This window comes from Elephas maximus, chromosome 5 (genome assembly GCF_024166365.1).
Source record: "Elephas maximus indicus isolate mEleMax1 chromosome 5, mEleMax1 primary haplotype, whole genome shotgun sequence".
NCBI lineage: Eukaryota > Metazoa > Chordata > Mammalia > Proboscidea > Elephantidae > Elephas > Elephas maximus.
This window is the reverse complement of record NC_064823.1, coordinates 48,447,130-48,463,545: the sequence shown is the minus strand read 5'-3', so window position 1 is coordinate 48,463,545 and position 16,416 is coordinate 48,447,130. Positions and strand designations below refer to the sequence as shown.

Sequence of the window (16,416 nt, the reverse complement as noted above, 5' to 3'; positions counted from 1 at the left end):
TTTTCACATTTATTTTGTGTTTCTGAGGTTTGGTACTAAGCTTCTTGGAACTCTTCTCTGTGCTTTGTAAGAATGAAAGTCACTCTGAAGTTGGTCCTGTAAGAGACTGGCAGAATGTGGAAAAGAATAGGAATTGGGCTGCCGGGTCAAAAACGTCCCTGACACGAAGCTGGGGGGCTGAATGATGCAGCAGCGTTCTGAGCTTGCTAAAAAATAAGAAGATGTTAGAGTGGATTCTGTAGAAATCATCTTTGCTTTTTTTTTCCCCCTGTGTACATAATTTCAAAAGCACTTTGTCCAGATGCAAAAAACAAAATACAGTGTATATTTTTTATTTTCTTTTCTTCGTAAGAGAATACTTAAGATGATGCAAGGCTTTTTGATTCTTCCAGACTTTTCTTAAAATGTTTTGGATTTTTATGGTGCTGATGCAAATTCAAAATCATCTACAAACTTTAAACCATCTGCCTGTTTTTCTGAACAAGTGTTTGCCTGCAAACAATGAAAAAATTCACATTGAACTTTAATATCAAAGAGGGTAGAGTGAATTTTGGAGGCAAGTTCTTCCAAACTTTGGTAAATACGAAAACATTGGCTCAGCTTTATTTGACATAGCTTCCACTGAAACGATTTCTTGGTGTCAAAGTTTGAACAAAAGCCTTAAAATTTTTCCTTTCCTATTATTGTACTCATTTATTATTATTTCAAATGTTTGAACTTAAAAAGAATTCTGCTTTATAAGCCTTTGTTATAGAGTCATAAATATTGAATAAATAATCTCAATTTTCTGATACTATATGGATCTCAGGTTATTTCTGTCAGTCTAGAAACAATGATGCTCAGTAAACAAAACAACAACAAATCTGCTCAAAACAAAACAAATTTGATTAACACAATATTTTTCCTTACAAATGTCTCAGAAAATTCTACTAAATTTCTCTAACATGTATGATGGTCTGAAGTTATTTTTCAGTGCATTTTGGTGGTGGTTGACTACATTAAATTTGAAGGCCAAGCTTTGCATTTAATTCTACAGCTGAATATGGTCTCATGAGTTTAGAACATTGACTAATGTAAGTCCCATAATCATTTATAAATTTAAGAAGAAAATAGTGTCTGCTTATATTTCTTGAAACTTTTCTATTGTAAGATAAGCATTTACATTTTTTAGGAATGAACACAAAAACATTGTTGTATTACAATAATTAAATATTACATAATACATTTTCTAATCTAACGTGCACACAAGCTTCATAGTCTTTATTGAGCTGTGAGTGGCAACCCTGTAATGCCCACTTGCTATCTGAGCAGTCAACTTTGAATTTAACTTGTTGAAGTTATTACATTCATTAAAATGATTTTGTTCTGTGCACTTGTGTGTGCATGTGTGTGTGTGTGCACATGTGAGATTGTGGTAATTGTTTTATCAGAAGAAATTTGAGCCATACACATACGGTAGGGTGTACAGACTTTTAACATTTTGTAACAATTGGGTATTTCCTGTTTTTGCCTCCGAAAGAGGGAAAGTATTGGGAAATTAAATGTCCTGGTAGTAGTAAATCAACTTGCTATTGCATGATTGCTTTTATCTTGTTCTAAAATTAAAAAAAAAAAAAGTTGATTCTTTTATTTTTAATAGAGACAAAACAATCAAATAAAGTGATAGAAGTAATTGTTTTAGATGGATATTTTTGTAGACATAACCGAGTATTTTAAAGGAGAAGTTTCTATGCATATATGCACATTCTTATAAGGTTTCTACTTTCTTGAGCAGAACTGTCAGTATTCCTAATTAAAGGAAAAATTATTTATAAGCACTGAGGTCTGGAAGATAAATGCTACACTTATAGGTGTAACTTGTTTTATGTCTCTCAGAAATGTGCCCATACATTATTTCTAGTAGTAAAACATGTGCTTCTTTAGAATAATTACCTCATTTTTTTTTTTTTTTTGGAGGAAGCTCTCAATTATCTAAGCAGATGAAAAGAAAGCCCACTCTGTGGAAGGGGGCATGTTACACTCATCTTCTGCTGATGTGAATTTGTAGTTACCCCCACGATTGTCCAGCCTGCTCCAACAGGTGATTTACCTGGCCACGTCTTGCCTGATTTTCCTATATGCATACTAATATTTTTCAATCACATTGCCTTTTGTCACACAACTCCTTTCCAAAGAATTTGGATTTGAAGATATTTTCTAAGTTTTCCTCCTAGTCCTTACTCCATTTTTAATCAGGGCAGGGCAGAGTTAAGCAATCTTAAAGCTGATAAAGCCAATGTTCACCTTAATTTTTTTCCTTAGGTTACAGAGGAGAAACACACCTTCCTTTGGAGCTGGAAGATGCTCCTATCTACCTTCATCACCATGAATTACCATCTTTAGTTCTTGTCTGAAGACTGACAGCCAATTTCAAAGACAAATGGGGCTATTCTCTTCATTAGAAGGCAACTTTAGTGTTTTATAATGTATGTATTTTTTTTCAGTATTTGTGAAAAATAAAGGAAACAATCATAAAAATTTTCTTTGAGCTTTTAAAGTCCCCACTTTGACTATTTCTTACCTTGCCATTTTAAAACATGCATTGGTTCAGTTATAAATGATTATTTTTTTCTTCTTAAGTCACTTTCCAGAGAAAATAATAAAAAGAATGACATGTTCAACTGCCTAGTAATTGGACTAGATTTTTCATTACATGGAGAAAAATTTTAAATCTTTAGAAGTTTTCATTCTGCCAAGTGAATTTTCTAGAACTAAGTTTTTCATATAATTCCTACTTTTTGATGTTGAACATCACTCTGATGGGAAAATGAGTGACTTAACTTTTTTTCTGTTTTATAGTTGATGAATAAGTTCCATTTTGTATAGATTTTATTTCTATTCAATCAGAATATTATATTTTAAAGCTTCTTGAATTTTTTGAAAAACTGCCTATCAATTGAATGACAAATATGTACGCTGCAAATTTTAAAAGAGGAAAAATTGGACATAAGATATTTTTCAGTTGGTTGCACATAGTAATTGAAAGTTTTCAATGAATACATTTAAATCCCTTTTTTTTTGTTGGGGGGGCAAGTGTTTTACTAGTGTTTTTGTTGCATTCATATGTCACCTTTCTCAACTGAAGCATAGCTGCCTAGAGATTGCCCTTCTCTTTGCAGAGGGTATATAGGACAGGACCCATGGACAGGAGACTGGGGGTCTGTGCTGGCACTATGATGTCCTCACACTACTCTATACAGCAGGAAATGGATTTAGGAATATTCATCCACAGAGGTATAGGGCGAGCTTATGAAACTTGAAGTGGTGGAGGTGGATTTGGAATTCCGGCGGGAGCAGCCATTGAAATTCGGATCTCTTGGCGCCCCTCTCTTCTTCCGGCTGGATTTGGAGCTGTCTGCATCACTGGGGTCAAACACCACTGTCATGGACTCCATTCTGGTCACGGTGTACATGCTGCTTTGCCGAGTCGGATGAAACCTGGTGGTCTTCAGTTCCAGCTCATCATAGCTAGAAACTTCGATAAAAGGACACCAGCGAAATGCTCTCTTGAAGCCAGCTCGAAACCTGAGAAGCAGGCCACAAGGAGAAAAAGACATGTTTGCAGGTGGAAATTTTTATCAGCTCGCATAGAAAACTTCACTTAAGGCAGCTGGGCCAGCTCAGGCTTTAAATTTGATTTTCTAATGAAACTCTTAGAATTTATGCCACAATGTTGGTATTAGTCTTTTAAATTTTTCTTGCTTGAATTGAATCTTAATTTCCCATCAATGAGAGGCAAGTCACGGAACAGTAAAAGCAAGCGTCAGGTAATCGACATGCCAAAGAAACAGTGCACATTTCTATAGTGATTTTATACATTTATATAAGTATAATTGAATTAGGCTTGCTGGTTAAAGCACTTAAAAAATGACATATTTCAGAATAGTTTCTTTCACAAATCATTATACATTTATATATTAAAGTCTTGCTTAATGTTAGAATTAACTGCTAATATTGATGGTTTATATCTAGCCATATATGAAAGTCCAAAGTCTTGGCATTGTAAACCATTAAATTAAGTTGATTAAAAACAGATGTACTGCTTGTGGGGTCGTTCAAATTGAGATATGGCTTATGAGATTAATGAAAAAGAGCAAGGGTTGATTAAGTATTTAACAAACTTAAGGCACAGGGTAGTGGAAACCCATCTGGGAAGAGTTTAGGAATCAACTCACTCAGTTACTCAGACGAAGTTACATTTCTACTTGCACAGAAACCATAATTTTTTTCATTTAGAGAATTACTATTCCTGTAAAGTTTAACCCTACCCTTTCATATGCTGACCATACAGCAATGTGTTTTTATCTGGAAACCACATTTTACCTTTTTTCTATTCTCAAATTTGGCTTTATATATGCCTTTAAAAAAAACTTACTTAAAACCCATTTCAAGGTGCAATTATTTTCTGCTTTGAATTTTTTTTTTTTTTAATACTACATGTTCTCATTAATGGAAGCATGCTGAGTCATGGAGTGTGTTTAAATTTTTGGTTGGTAATATGGATTTTGAGAAATAGTACCTGGTATTACATGGTTAGCACAGAACTTTTAAGGTTCTTGAATCCATGCTTAGTGGTCACCCATCTTTACCACCAGACCTTGGTTGGTGATGTTTTTCTTGGTACATTCCATTAGGTTACATGGGGAAACCCTGGTTTTCCATGTAAAAAACAAAGCCAAACCAAACAGGGCTCCCTAAGTATGACACAGGAAATACACTTATGATGCTTATCTATGGGTACAAAAGGCAGAAGAGACAAAATTTTTACCCAGCCACACTTTCTGGTTGCACTACCTTATTTGCAAGCCTCATACTCAAGCCATTACGGAGGCAGCATCTTCTTTTACTCACCCCATGTCATTGTGCAGGAAGGAGAGTTGGAAATCTCCTTATGCTTACCATAGCTTCCTATCACCCCAACATCTTCTATTTTGGAAACTATTTACAAAACATCCTTTTTTAATAGCATCCACTCACACCGTCATCTTTCCACCTTGTGCAAATTCTCTATGCATATATAGGACATGTCCTAATTTCTTCGAGGACTTGAACAATTTTCTACCTTACCTCCTTTAATTGTGAGTATGTTTCTTCCTTTCTTTTTTTTTCTTGGTGAGTATATTTCTGAAGCGTTTGCAAGGAGCATTTAGTCCATATAAAAATTGTCCCATTAGAAACTTTAAGAACATTATTTTGAGGGTGTAATTATTAAAGTGGAATATTTCCTAAGTAGCAGGTGTCCAAAATAAATCAAACTCTGTGCTCCCTTCAGTTAATTTAAAATTTCCTTTCCTTTTGTATTTTTTATTTGCACCAAGACACTGGAACACCATCCTGAACTTCCACACTAAGGCAGGAGTGACAAGATATTTGGTAATTTTGTTTTTACCTCTTATTCAGACAGCAGTAGATGATGGGGTTGTACATAGTTGAGCTCATTGCCAGCCAAAAACTAGCCAGGTAGACCTGTTGAATGTATTTCCACCTATTCAGTTGTTGATAGATTGCAGTGAGGATGAAGTAAATATGATAGGGCAGCCAACAGACGGCAAAGGTCACCACTACAATAATCATCATTTTTACAACCTAGAAAGAAAGAAAGAGGTAATTCTTGGAAATTTTAAAAAGTCATTAAATATAAAAGAACCCACAGCTTCCCATACATCATATTTTTCTACCAATAGAGTTAAATACATAGTATGCCAAAAGGATAAAAAAAAAAAGGATAGTCAGTATTAAAAGATTAGTGAGCTGATATAAGGACAATTACCTATGGTAAGTCTAAAGAAAGGATGCTTGTATAACCATCTTGTTTCTATCCAACTTTGGTGAGTGAATGGCACTAACCCAATCATAAGCAAATATATATTTTACCTGGCCTGAAGAAAATCAGCATTTACAAAAACCCAAGGAACCTGGTGAAGAGAGAAGCAGGAGCTAGGATTTGGCTGAACCAGCCTGCACTATACAATGCGGCAGGGGGCATCATATCTAGGGAAACCAAATGTTGAGGCACTATAGAGGTATATTAGGCTGTAAGGACTGGACTGAGCTGGTTCTTCAGTATTTATAGTAGCCTGACTATAAGTTAAGACTATTCAAAATTCTTTAATACTATGCTTACAAGGCAAGTTTCTGAATATTATTTTAATTTTTTCTGTAATCTGATAGTTGGGAAAGGTTTTCCTGAATAGTGATTATGCATATTAACATTAGTCTGAGGAAACACCACTAACTTTAAATTTATAAATAGGCAGTTGGCTGGCTTATACAACTGGTTCATAAATCAGTTCTCAAGTTTTTTAAGAATGGATCATTTCCTTTGACTCCACGATTTTGAACCATAATATTCAGGGAGACCCTAGCCAAAGCAGAATGTCAGCTTCTCTGCCTCTTTCACTAGATTTTAAATCTTAAAAAAAGCAGGGGAACTATCTTAATTATCTGTATATTGCCAGCTTCTAGTACAGTCCCTGGTGTATAAATGAATGATGAATGACAATATAAAATTCATAACAGGAAGTTGAATGACAGGATGTGTTGAGTGAGTGTAAATGAAATAAAATTTGCTCTATTGTCTGTATCTATAAGATAGAGTCAAAGTTGTTGAACACTGAGCTATGTGGCTTTCTGTAAAAAAGGGAATTAAAATAATATTCTATACCTCATTTAATATTTCTCATCTGTCTACTAAATCTATTCACTCCTCCTATGGAAATTTTAAAATGGTAAAAGTTTAAAAAAAAAAGATGTTGAATAAAATCATTTTGATGATTACCTGCAGTCAGATTGGAACATAAATCAGAGAAAATCTGACATAAATGGCCTATGAGGTATCTCTTAGAACTATAAAAATACATTATTATGTACTGAACTTGTCATTTGACCATAAATTGGAGATTCAGACAAAAGTTGGCAAGGTTAAGAGTCATGAAAAACATGATTCTAGAAAAAGACAAAGTATGAAATGGATCAATGTGGAAGGCAACGCTTCCGTAAGGGCCTAATCACTGTACCATCCAGGTGACTAGTATTGAGCTCATGGAAAATTGACCATGAAAGCTGAAAATCCAGGTCAGTAGCTCACAGGATATCACCTTTGTCTACACCATGTAAAATCTTTTGGTTTTCTCAGTGGTCTTCAAACTGTATTCTTTTTCCAAAGAACTACTTTCAGACTTCTACATCTGTCTCTCTAATTTCTTATTCATATATTTGTAGAATATAAATAAGATCATATATTATTATAATTTATATTTATGCAATATATCACATATTTAATAACTTATTAATTGTCTTTCAATTACACATTAAAAAAGTGAGGCAATGGCCAAAAGATTTGAACACCCTGATTTATGAAACCAAATTATGGTCTTTACAACACAGACTCCTGAACTACTTCTTTTTCTTTTTTTTTGTCTGTTTCCATTAATAATCTTTAGTGAGTGTCTATTGGGTCTAGAAAACAGTTACAGGAAAAGTAATGAAGACGGGGCCAATTCCTCACTGTGAAGAAACAAAATGAAAAAAAAAGCAAAAATTTTATAAAAATTCATATAAATTTAGTAAATATAAACATGTTGTCTTAGTTATCTAATGCTGCTATAACAGAAATACCACAAGTGGGTGGCTTTAACAAACAAATTTATTTTCTCACAGTTTAGGAGGCTAGAAGTCTGAATTCAGGGTACCAGCACTAGGGGGAGGCTTTCTTTCTTTGTAGGCTCTGGAGGAAGGCCCTTGTCACATTGAGCTTCTGCTCCAGGGCAATCTTCAAGTAGGTTGATATCTTTCTTCCCCCATCTCTGATTTTTCCTTGTTTATTTAATTTCTTTTTATAATCAAAAGAGATTGACTCAAAATACACCCTACACTAATCCTTCCTCATTAACATAACAAAGGCAACCCATTCCCAAATGGGATTATAACCACATGCGTAGAGGTTAGGATTTAAAATACATGTTTTGGGGGGACACAAATCAATCCATACCACATGCGTAAATAAAACTAAAAATAGTATTTAAGAGAATGTTTACTGTAAACAAGTGTTATTCAATAAATGTTGCTAACTGGAGGCTCAGGGGTATTAGACTGAATGAAATGGGTTCTACGGACATTATCGTTCTTGAATTTGGGAACTTCATACCATTCTTTGAACACAGCAGATAAGCTCCTGCCCTAGATTATTCATCTTGGCTCTTCCCTCTGCCTAGAAGGCTCTTCCCCCCAGTACTTCCCCTGGGCTAACCTTCTCCTATAGGGTCGCTATGAGTCAGAATTGACTCGATGGCAGTGGGTTTTTTTTTTTAACCTTCTCACCTCTTTTAAGCCTTTGCTCAACAATTATCACTTTTTCTGTGAATCCTGTTCTGACCAACTATTTAAAACTGCAGTCTGCCACTCCAGCACTCCCCAAATCTCTTATCTTGCACTTTATTTTCTGTTTATTTGTTGTGCTTGGTTTTTACTTTGTTTCTCCTCATGCTAAAATATAAAAGAGCAAGGATGTTCTGCTTGTCTTGTTCACTGATGTATTCACTGAAGTATCCCAGTCACCTATGCTAGGCTTCAAACAGAATGGGTGCTCAATTTTTAAAAGAATAAATGAAAGTGAATACAAAAAGAAACTAAAAGACATATAGTTGGGTAAGAAATGTCTATAGTTTTAGTAAGTTATTAATTACTGATGTCATTTGTGTTTCAAGTTTAAAATGTGCATGTGTATATATAAAAAAGCCTTACATTTATTGTTATTCCCCTTTTCAAGGCTAACAAATTAAGGTGAAGGGCATCAGTGCACAAACAGCATAACCAAATATTGCTTTGGGCGCACGGGAACAGTACATTTCATTTGGAATGAATGTTAAGAATAAGAAAATATCTATGATCATGTAGACACGGTAAAGGCTGCTGTGTTAAAAATGTTGTTGTTGTTATGTGGGTTCGGACTCACAGAGACCCTACATACAACAGAACTGAAAACTGATTGGTGCTGCGCCATCCTCACAAGCACTGTTGTACTTGAGCCCATTGTTGCAGTCACTGTGTCAATTCATCTCGTTGAGGGTCTTCCTCTTTTTTGCTGACCCTCTACTTAACCAAGCATGATATCCTTCTCCAGGGACTGATTTCTTTTGATAACATGTCCAAAGTTTGTGAGACGAAGTCTCGCCATCCTCACTTCTAAGGAGCATTCTGGCTGTACTTCTTCCAAGACAGATTTGTTCATTCTTTTGGCACCCCATGGTGTATAGTCAATATTCTTAGCCAACACCATAATTCAGAGGCGTCAATTCTTCTTCAGTCTTCCTTATTCATTGCCCAGATTTCCCATGCATATGAAGTAATTGAAAACACCATCACTTGGGTCAGGTGCACCTTAGTCTTTAAAGTGACATCTTTGCTTTTTAACACTTTAAAGAGGTCTTTTGCAGCTGACTTGCCCAGTGCAATTTATCCTTTGATTTCTTGACTGCTGTTTGCATGGGTGTTGATTGTAGATCAGGTAAAATGAAAACCTTCCTAACTTCAATCTTTTCTCCGTTTATCATGATGTTGCTCATTGGTCCAGTTGTGAGGATTTTTGTTTTCTTTATGTTGAGGTGTAGTCAATACTGAAGGCTGTAGTCTTTGATCTTCATCAGTAAGTCCTTCAAGTCCTCTTTCAGCAAATAAGGCTGTGTCATCTGCATATCCCAGGTTATTAGCAAGTCTTCTTCCAATCCTGATGCCACATTCTTCTTCATATAGTCCATCTTCTCGGATTATTTGTTCAGCATACAGATTGAATAAGTACGGTGAAAGGATACAACCCTGACACACACCTTTTCTGACTTTACACCATGCAGTGCTCCCTTGTTCTGTTCCAATGACTGCCACTTGATCTATGTACAGGTTCCTCATGAATACGATTAAGTGTTCTGGAATTCCCATTCTTCACAAAGTTATCCATAATTTGTTATGATACACACAGTCAAATGCCTTTGCATACTCAATAGCAACCCCCTGTCGATATACTGCTGCAGCCACTTTTGAATGATCTTCAGCAAACTTTTACTTGTGCGTGACATTAATGATGTTGTTCAATAATTTCTGCACTCGGTTGGAAGGAAAATTCAAGCCTCACATTGTAATAGCAAACGATTCTATTGGTAAAATACTGAACAGTACAGAAAGCATCAAAAGAAGACAGGAGGAATACACAGAGTCACTGTACCAGAAATAATTGGTAGACATTCAGTCATTCCAGGAGGTAGCATATGACCAAGAACCAATGGTATTGAAGGAAAAAGTTCAAGCTGCACTGAATACATTGGTGAGAAACAAGGTCTCAGGAATTAACAGTATACCAGTTAAGATGTTTCAGCAATGCAGGGCTGGAAGAATTCACTTGTCTATGCCAATAAATTTGGAAGACAGCTACCTGGCCAACTCACAGGAAGAGATCCATATTTTTGCCCATTCCAAAGAAAGGTGATCCAACCAAATGGGGAAATTATTCAACCAAATGTTAAATATAATGCCAGAAAATTTATATAAAGCTTATTTGAGTGCTTTTATACTGACTGATCACAGACTCCCTAAGCATAGAATTGTTTTCTAACAATATTTGAAGACCTGCAAAGATTCTGATATAGCTTCCAACCGTCAACATGGAAGAAATGCAGAAAAGCATGAGGGAAAGAAAAAAAAAAAGTGTGGAATGGAGGAAAAGTTTCAGATAACTCATAACTCTCTCATACAGGGTCTTTAGAACTATGATGCAAAGCATTTAGAAACGTATTTGAAGACTTTTAGGAAAATTGGTTATTTCAGTGACACAACTGCTATAATATGTTTTATATTTATTTCTATAAAATATGCACTAACTGTTAATTTACCGCTCTACTCACAAAGCATTGCAGAGTTATTTGAGATGTCAAGGTCTCAGAACCTCGGGTTCAGTGTAAATGTGAATGTAGGCCCTTGGATGGAAAAAATTGGCTTGCGTTGTGAGATGCTGAAATCATGACACTGTAATCATAAAACCCTAAAGAAAAGAGCACTTCATAGCACAAATCCTGAGCAATGATTGACGTGTACATGCTGTGAGCATTTCTCACTGTGTCATCATGTCTGGACAATGGCACTAGCACATACAGGCTATGAATGCTAAGCAGGAAAGGCAATCAGTTGATAGACTTCCTGAAACTTCTGAGATTTTTTTTTAGGTAAGATAGAAGTCTGGAGAGAAGCATTCAAATCTTTCAACATGTATTGACAAATTTGATTGTAACTTGTATAATGATTGATTGATGTTGAGTATTCCATGAAACTGAATGACATATACTGCTTCTGAGGCAATGGAGGTCATTTTCCAGGGCAATATGTACAGTTGTGGCCACCCACTGTCTGTGGTATAGGAACTTAATAGGAAGAGGCAGGATGAAGGTGGGGATAAGTGATGTAGCTCTTACAACGTTACAGCACCTGTTTTCAGTAGTTACGAATCCACTTTAACCACATAGCCAATTCATGACCGTTGGGATATGTGATTGCCCACCAACATTTTCCACCTCTCAGGTTTATTGGAAAACTGAGTTTCCACTGATAGTCACGCTCCTGAAAGGCTAGGGCCTTTATGACTGTTTGAAACCAAAGAAATGGCTGTGTACTGCAAACTACTATTTTCACAGGGTTATTGAGGTGTTATATGAGGTGTCTGAATTTCCGCTAGGGAAAAAAGAAAACTGAGAATTTTTATTTGAGACACTTATGTCCCAGTGGACTTGGGGGTAGAATTAGTGGGACACCATGTGTCCCACTGGACTCTTAAGCATAGGCTTGTGGGAAGGGGCAAGAAAAAAACAACCATACTAACTACTAAAAATTCAGACACACTCAATGATTCAGCATGCTTCCATTAATGAAAACACATGGTGCCAACAAAAAATTTAAAGCAGAAAATAATTAGGTCTTGAAGGGAATTTACATGCAGGATTGAATTGCACGTCTTATTTTAGCAAGGACAAGCTTTGAGAACATTTTCTTCATGGATCAAAAGGAAAAATAAATTATTCTATACAGGTTAGCCTGGAATGCCTGCAGCTAGTCTGATCTGTCATATTAAATACAGTATAGGATGAATGCTCTTGAGGTTGTCATAAAAGAAAAAAAAATCAATATAGGAAATAAAATGCTGCCAACCAAGGGAAGAAAAAAAAAATTAAGTGTCATGTTCTCCAGGGCAGGATTTATCCTTTTTAAATGTCTGAACTGGAAATTGTCAACTCTGCATGACGGGAAACTTCTTGCTTTGATTATATCTTCCCAAACACTTACATTTTGAGGGACTGTTCCATTGACTACAACCTACCCTTCCACTTTTCAGTTTATGAGAACTCAGCCACCATGCAGGATGCAGGCTGTTACAGATTGAATTATGTCCCCCCAAAAGAAATGTGGAAGTCTAAACCCCTCTACCTGTAAATATGGCGCTGTTTTGAAATAGGGATTTTTTTCTTTGTCGTATTGGTGAGGCCAAATCAGAGTGGGGTGGGTCCTGAACCTAATCATCTCTGAGTGATGTCTTACAAAAAAAAGCAGAATAGATAGAGACACACACACAGGGGGAACACAAATGCCATGTGAGGACCCATCAACAAGTAAAGAATGCCAGAGATTACTGGCAGTCACCGGAAACTAGAAAAGAGGCCCACAGAAGGATTTGAGGCAGCTGAGAGCCCAATTTGGACTGTGAGAAAATAAATTTCTGTTCTTTAAAGCCAAAAAGTACTTGTGGTAATTTTTGTTACAGCAACACTCTGTAACTATGGGACAATATGCTGGTTCAGCTTTACAGATCTGTCACCCCCACTAAGTTTGTAATTTGTAAGCAACATCAGCCTGTCCTGAACACTGTATTGTACCATATTTTGAGTGTGGCAGCCAGCTACTTGCAGCAGGCCAAATATACGAGGCCACCCATTATGTGAGGAGTAAAAAATTGTTTTTAATAGATAGACAATTATTCTGGATTTTGATGCCTCTGACAGCACTACTATCTTTGTTCTTGGACTTACTGAATGCCTGATACACTTTCCTGGTATTTCGTACAACACTGACAAAAACTAAGAAATTCCACTCCTTAGTAAAAGAAATGAGGCAATGACCTGGTGTTCATGGGATTTACATCTCTCATAATGTGCACTAACATCCATGTTGATCCTGACATGCACAACAATAAACTATTGAAAATATACCTATGGTTGGGATATACTTTTGAAGGCTGTGGTAACTGCCCAGAATCAGTGACCAGTGTATTGAGCGACAATATACAGATTCAAGAACAAATGGGAAAGGTTGGGGCTGTAGCCTCTCATTCTTAGACTTATGAACCACTTTCCAAATCTTTGTTTCTTACCCCCATAATCCTTGGAGCAATGTCTGGAGGTAGGGCAAAGGCTTCAGGTGGGCATGTTGCCTTGCTGCCATGGACTACTCCCCATGTGGAAGGTTGTAGTTGGAGGTAGATCAGAGTGGGGAATCTCTACAACACAGGGCCCAGGGCAGTGGCCAATCTTGCCCAGGTCACTGGATGATACTGCAGTAAGTTGGTGGTTAAATTTGCCACTAAATTAACAGTTGCCAAATAGTGAGACAAGGCTTGACAGAATTAGCAGAGAAAGGTGCATGCCCTGCAGAGTGTGGACTCCCAGAATAATGGCCGTTTCGGTGTGATTTGGATTTTTTTTTTTTTCAAATTTCAGAGGGCATGAATGCCTTTGTGGATGAATATAGAACAGCTGGATCAACTTAAACAGGTATCTTTGTAATTGTAGAGATTTAAGTTAGGTGCATTGGGCAGGCATGTGTAGAATATAATAAAAACTTTATGCCTGAGTCTCTTTCCTGAAAATTGCATCTTATTCTCATCCTCCAACATCACCATCAGACTAGGCTCAAGAATTACAGAACATGACCTAGCTAACATCTGTCCATACCTGTCATAGTTGCTAGGAGTAGAGGTGAATAATTGACTCAAGATGAGTCAATGAGTTTTCACTCTCCCGGGAATTTAGAATGTATTTTTAGATTGAGACATTTAGCTATGGTTATATGAACTGAGAAATTATGTCTACATGAGGGCTGAAGAGGCTACTTTGGTGGCTATAATGGGCCTTGTGTAAATTTACGATGGAATAGATAACCAAAGGTAGGCTGCAGAGGAAGAAGAAGAAGAAAAAAAAAAAAACAGGAAAATGGCAGAGTTCCAGGGTTGAGCGATTGCAAGCCTCCAGGGAACGTGAGAGGGAGAGTTACTGTGAAGCTCAGTGCTGGATTTTGCAGCTGTGTTCAGCAGCAAACCAAAAGGTTGGAGACTCAAGTCCAACCAAAGGTGACGTGAGAGAAAGGCCTGGTGATCTACTTCTGAAAAAAATCAGCCATGAAAACCCCATGAAGCCCAGTTCTACTCTGACACCCATGGGATGGCCATAAGGAGGAGTCTGCTCCACGGCTACTGGTTCACTGTGAGGTTTAGCTTACGTTTCACAATTACATTCGTGAGATCCCTCTGTATCCTTAGGATGTGCCTTCTCATTATTTGAGCTAACTTACTGCTTTCTCTGTTCTTCCGTAATGTATGTATGTGTGTGCGTGTGTGAGAATATTCATTTCTGCTATGGACGACAAGGAAAACAAGTGGTATGGATGAAACTCATCAGAAGTGCTCAGCGTATACAATAATTAGAAATATATGAAACACTTTAATGACATAGACTAAATGGAACATATGTATACTGTTCATAATTTAAACATATGAAAAAAGATAATAGAAAAAACTAAGTCATAAGTTACTGATCATTTTCTTCTAGATTGATATCTATGTCATCCCTAAATCAGACACCCTCTGGTAACACCATCATGTTCCCATTCTGAATCTGCATATACTCTGTCCCAAAACACAGACTGTTGAGCTACAACTCTGGCCAGGCAGACATGCCCCTGAATCTCTCCAATATGGCAATCGTGTGTCCCCTCCAGGCACTATCTGCTGACTTGCCTTGCTTACCATGAGCTACGGTCCTCATAGTCTCACCATCATCAGGGAAGCCAATAAGGCAGAGAGAGAGAGGACATGCAAGCCTTTTGGGATTCAGGGAGCATAGTTCTTCCATCCTGCTTTTACCTTTTAAGTGTGTTAACCTCCTCCATCTGGTTCCCCTTGCTTCTTGCTGTATATTCTACATTGATTTAATAGATTGTGTGAGTCAAGCATTTCAATTTGTTATGTGTGCCTTTCTGTTCCATGACCACTCAGATAACTTGCCTGGTAATATACTTGGAGGCTACCACCACTGCGTCAAGATAACTTCCCACATGACTTCCTTGCAGTCAAAGAATCCTTGACAAGAAAATGTACCACAGACTTAACAGGCTCTCTAGATTTATCGTTGTTGTTGTTAGATGCCAGTGAGTTGTTCTGACTCATAGTGACCCTATGTACAACAGAATGAAATGCTGCCTGGTCCTGCACCATTCTCACAATTATTGCTATCTCTGAGCCCACTGTTGCTGCCACTGTGTCACTCCATCTTATTAAGGGTCTTCCTCTCTCCGCTGATCTTCTACTTTACCAAGCATCATGTCCTTCTTCAGGGACTGGTCCTTCCTGATAACATGTCCAAAATGCATGAGACAACGTCTTGCCTTCCTTGCTCCTAAGGAGCATAGTGGTTGTAGTTTTTCCGAGACAGATTTATTCATTCTTCCGGCAGTCCACGGTATATGCAATATTCTTCACCAACACCAGGATTTAAAGACATAAATCCTTCTTCAGTCTTCTTTATTCATTGTCCAGCTTTCCCATGCATATGAAGAAATTGCAAAACCATGGCTTGGGTCAGGCACACCTTAGTTCTCAAAGCAGCATCTTTGCTTTTCAACATTTTAAAGAGATTTTTTCAGCAGATTTGCCCAATATAATACGTCGTTTGATTTCTTGCCTCTTGCTTCCGTGAGTGTTGATTGTGAATCCGAGTAAAATGAAATCCTTTACAACTTCAATATTTTCTCCATTTATCATAATGTAGTCTATTGGTCCAGTTGTGAGGATTTTTGTTTTCTTTATGTCAAGGTGTAACCCACACTGATGACAGGTATAACCCACACTGAAGACTGTAGTCTTTGATCTTTATCAGCAAGTGCTTCAAGTCGTTTTCACTTTCAGCAGCCAAAGTTGTGTCATCTAGATTTATTAGCGGGCTTGAAATTATTTTAAGACAAGTTCCGTAAGAATTTACAGGACTATTTATTTATAGCCACACATTAACAAATGAAAACAGTAACCTGAAGAGAATACTATTAAAAAAAGAGAAAAAAAAAAAAAACTTTCAA

At 36.9% G+C, this 16,416-nt stretch overlaps 1 protein-coding gene across 1 annotated transcript in view; it reads right to left on the bottom strand.

Moving 5' to 3' along the window:
- Positions 1-3,251: 3,251 nt before the first annotated feature.
- The window catches only part of TACR3 (tachykinin receptor 3), a 105,076-nt gene continuing 91,911 nt past the window's right edge, over positions 3,252-16,416 (bottom strand). The window contains exons 4-5 of the mRNA XM_049885593.1: positions 5,429-5,625; positions 3,252-3,564 (exon numbers count right to left, since the gene is read on the bottom strand). Of these exons, the coding sequence (XP_049741550.1) occupies positions 3,252-3,564; positions 5,429-5,625 (510 nt within the window). The remainder of the gene's footprint in view (positions 3,565-5,428; positions 5,626-16,416) is intronic.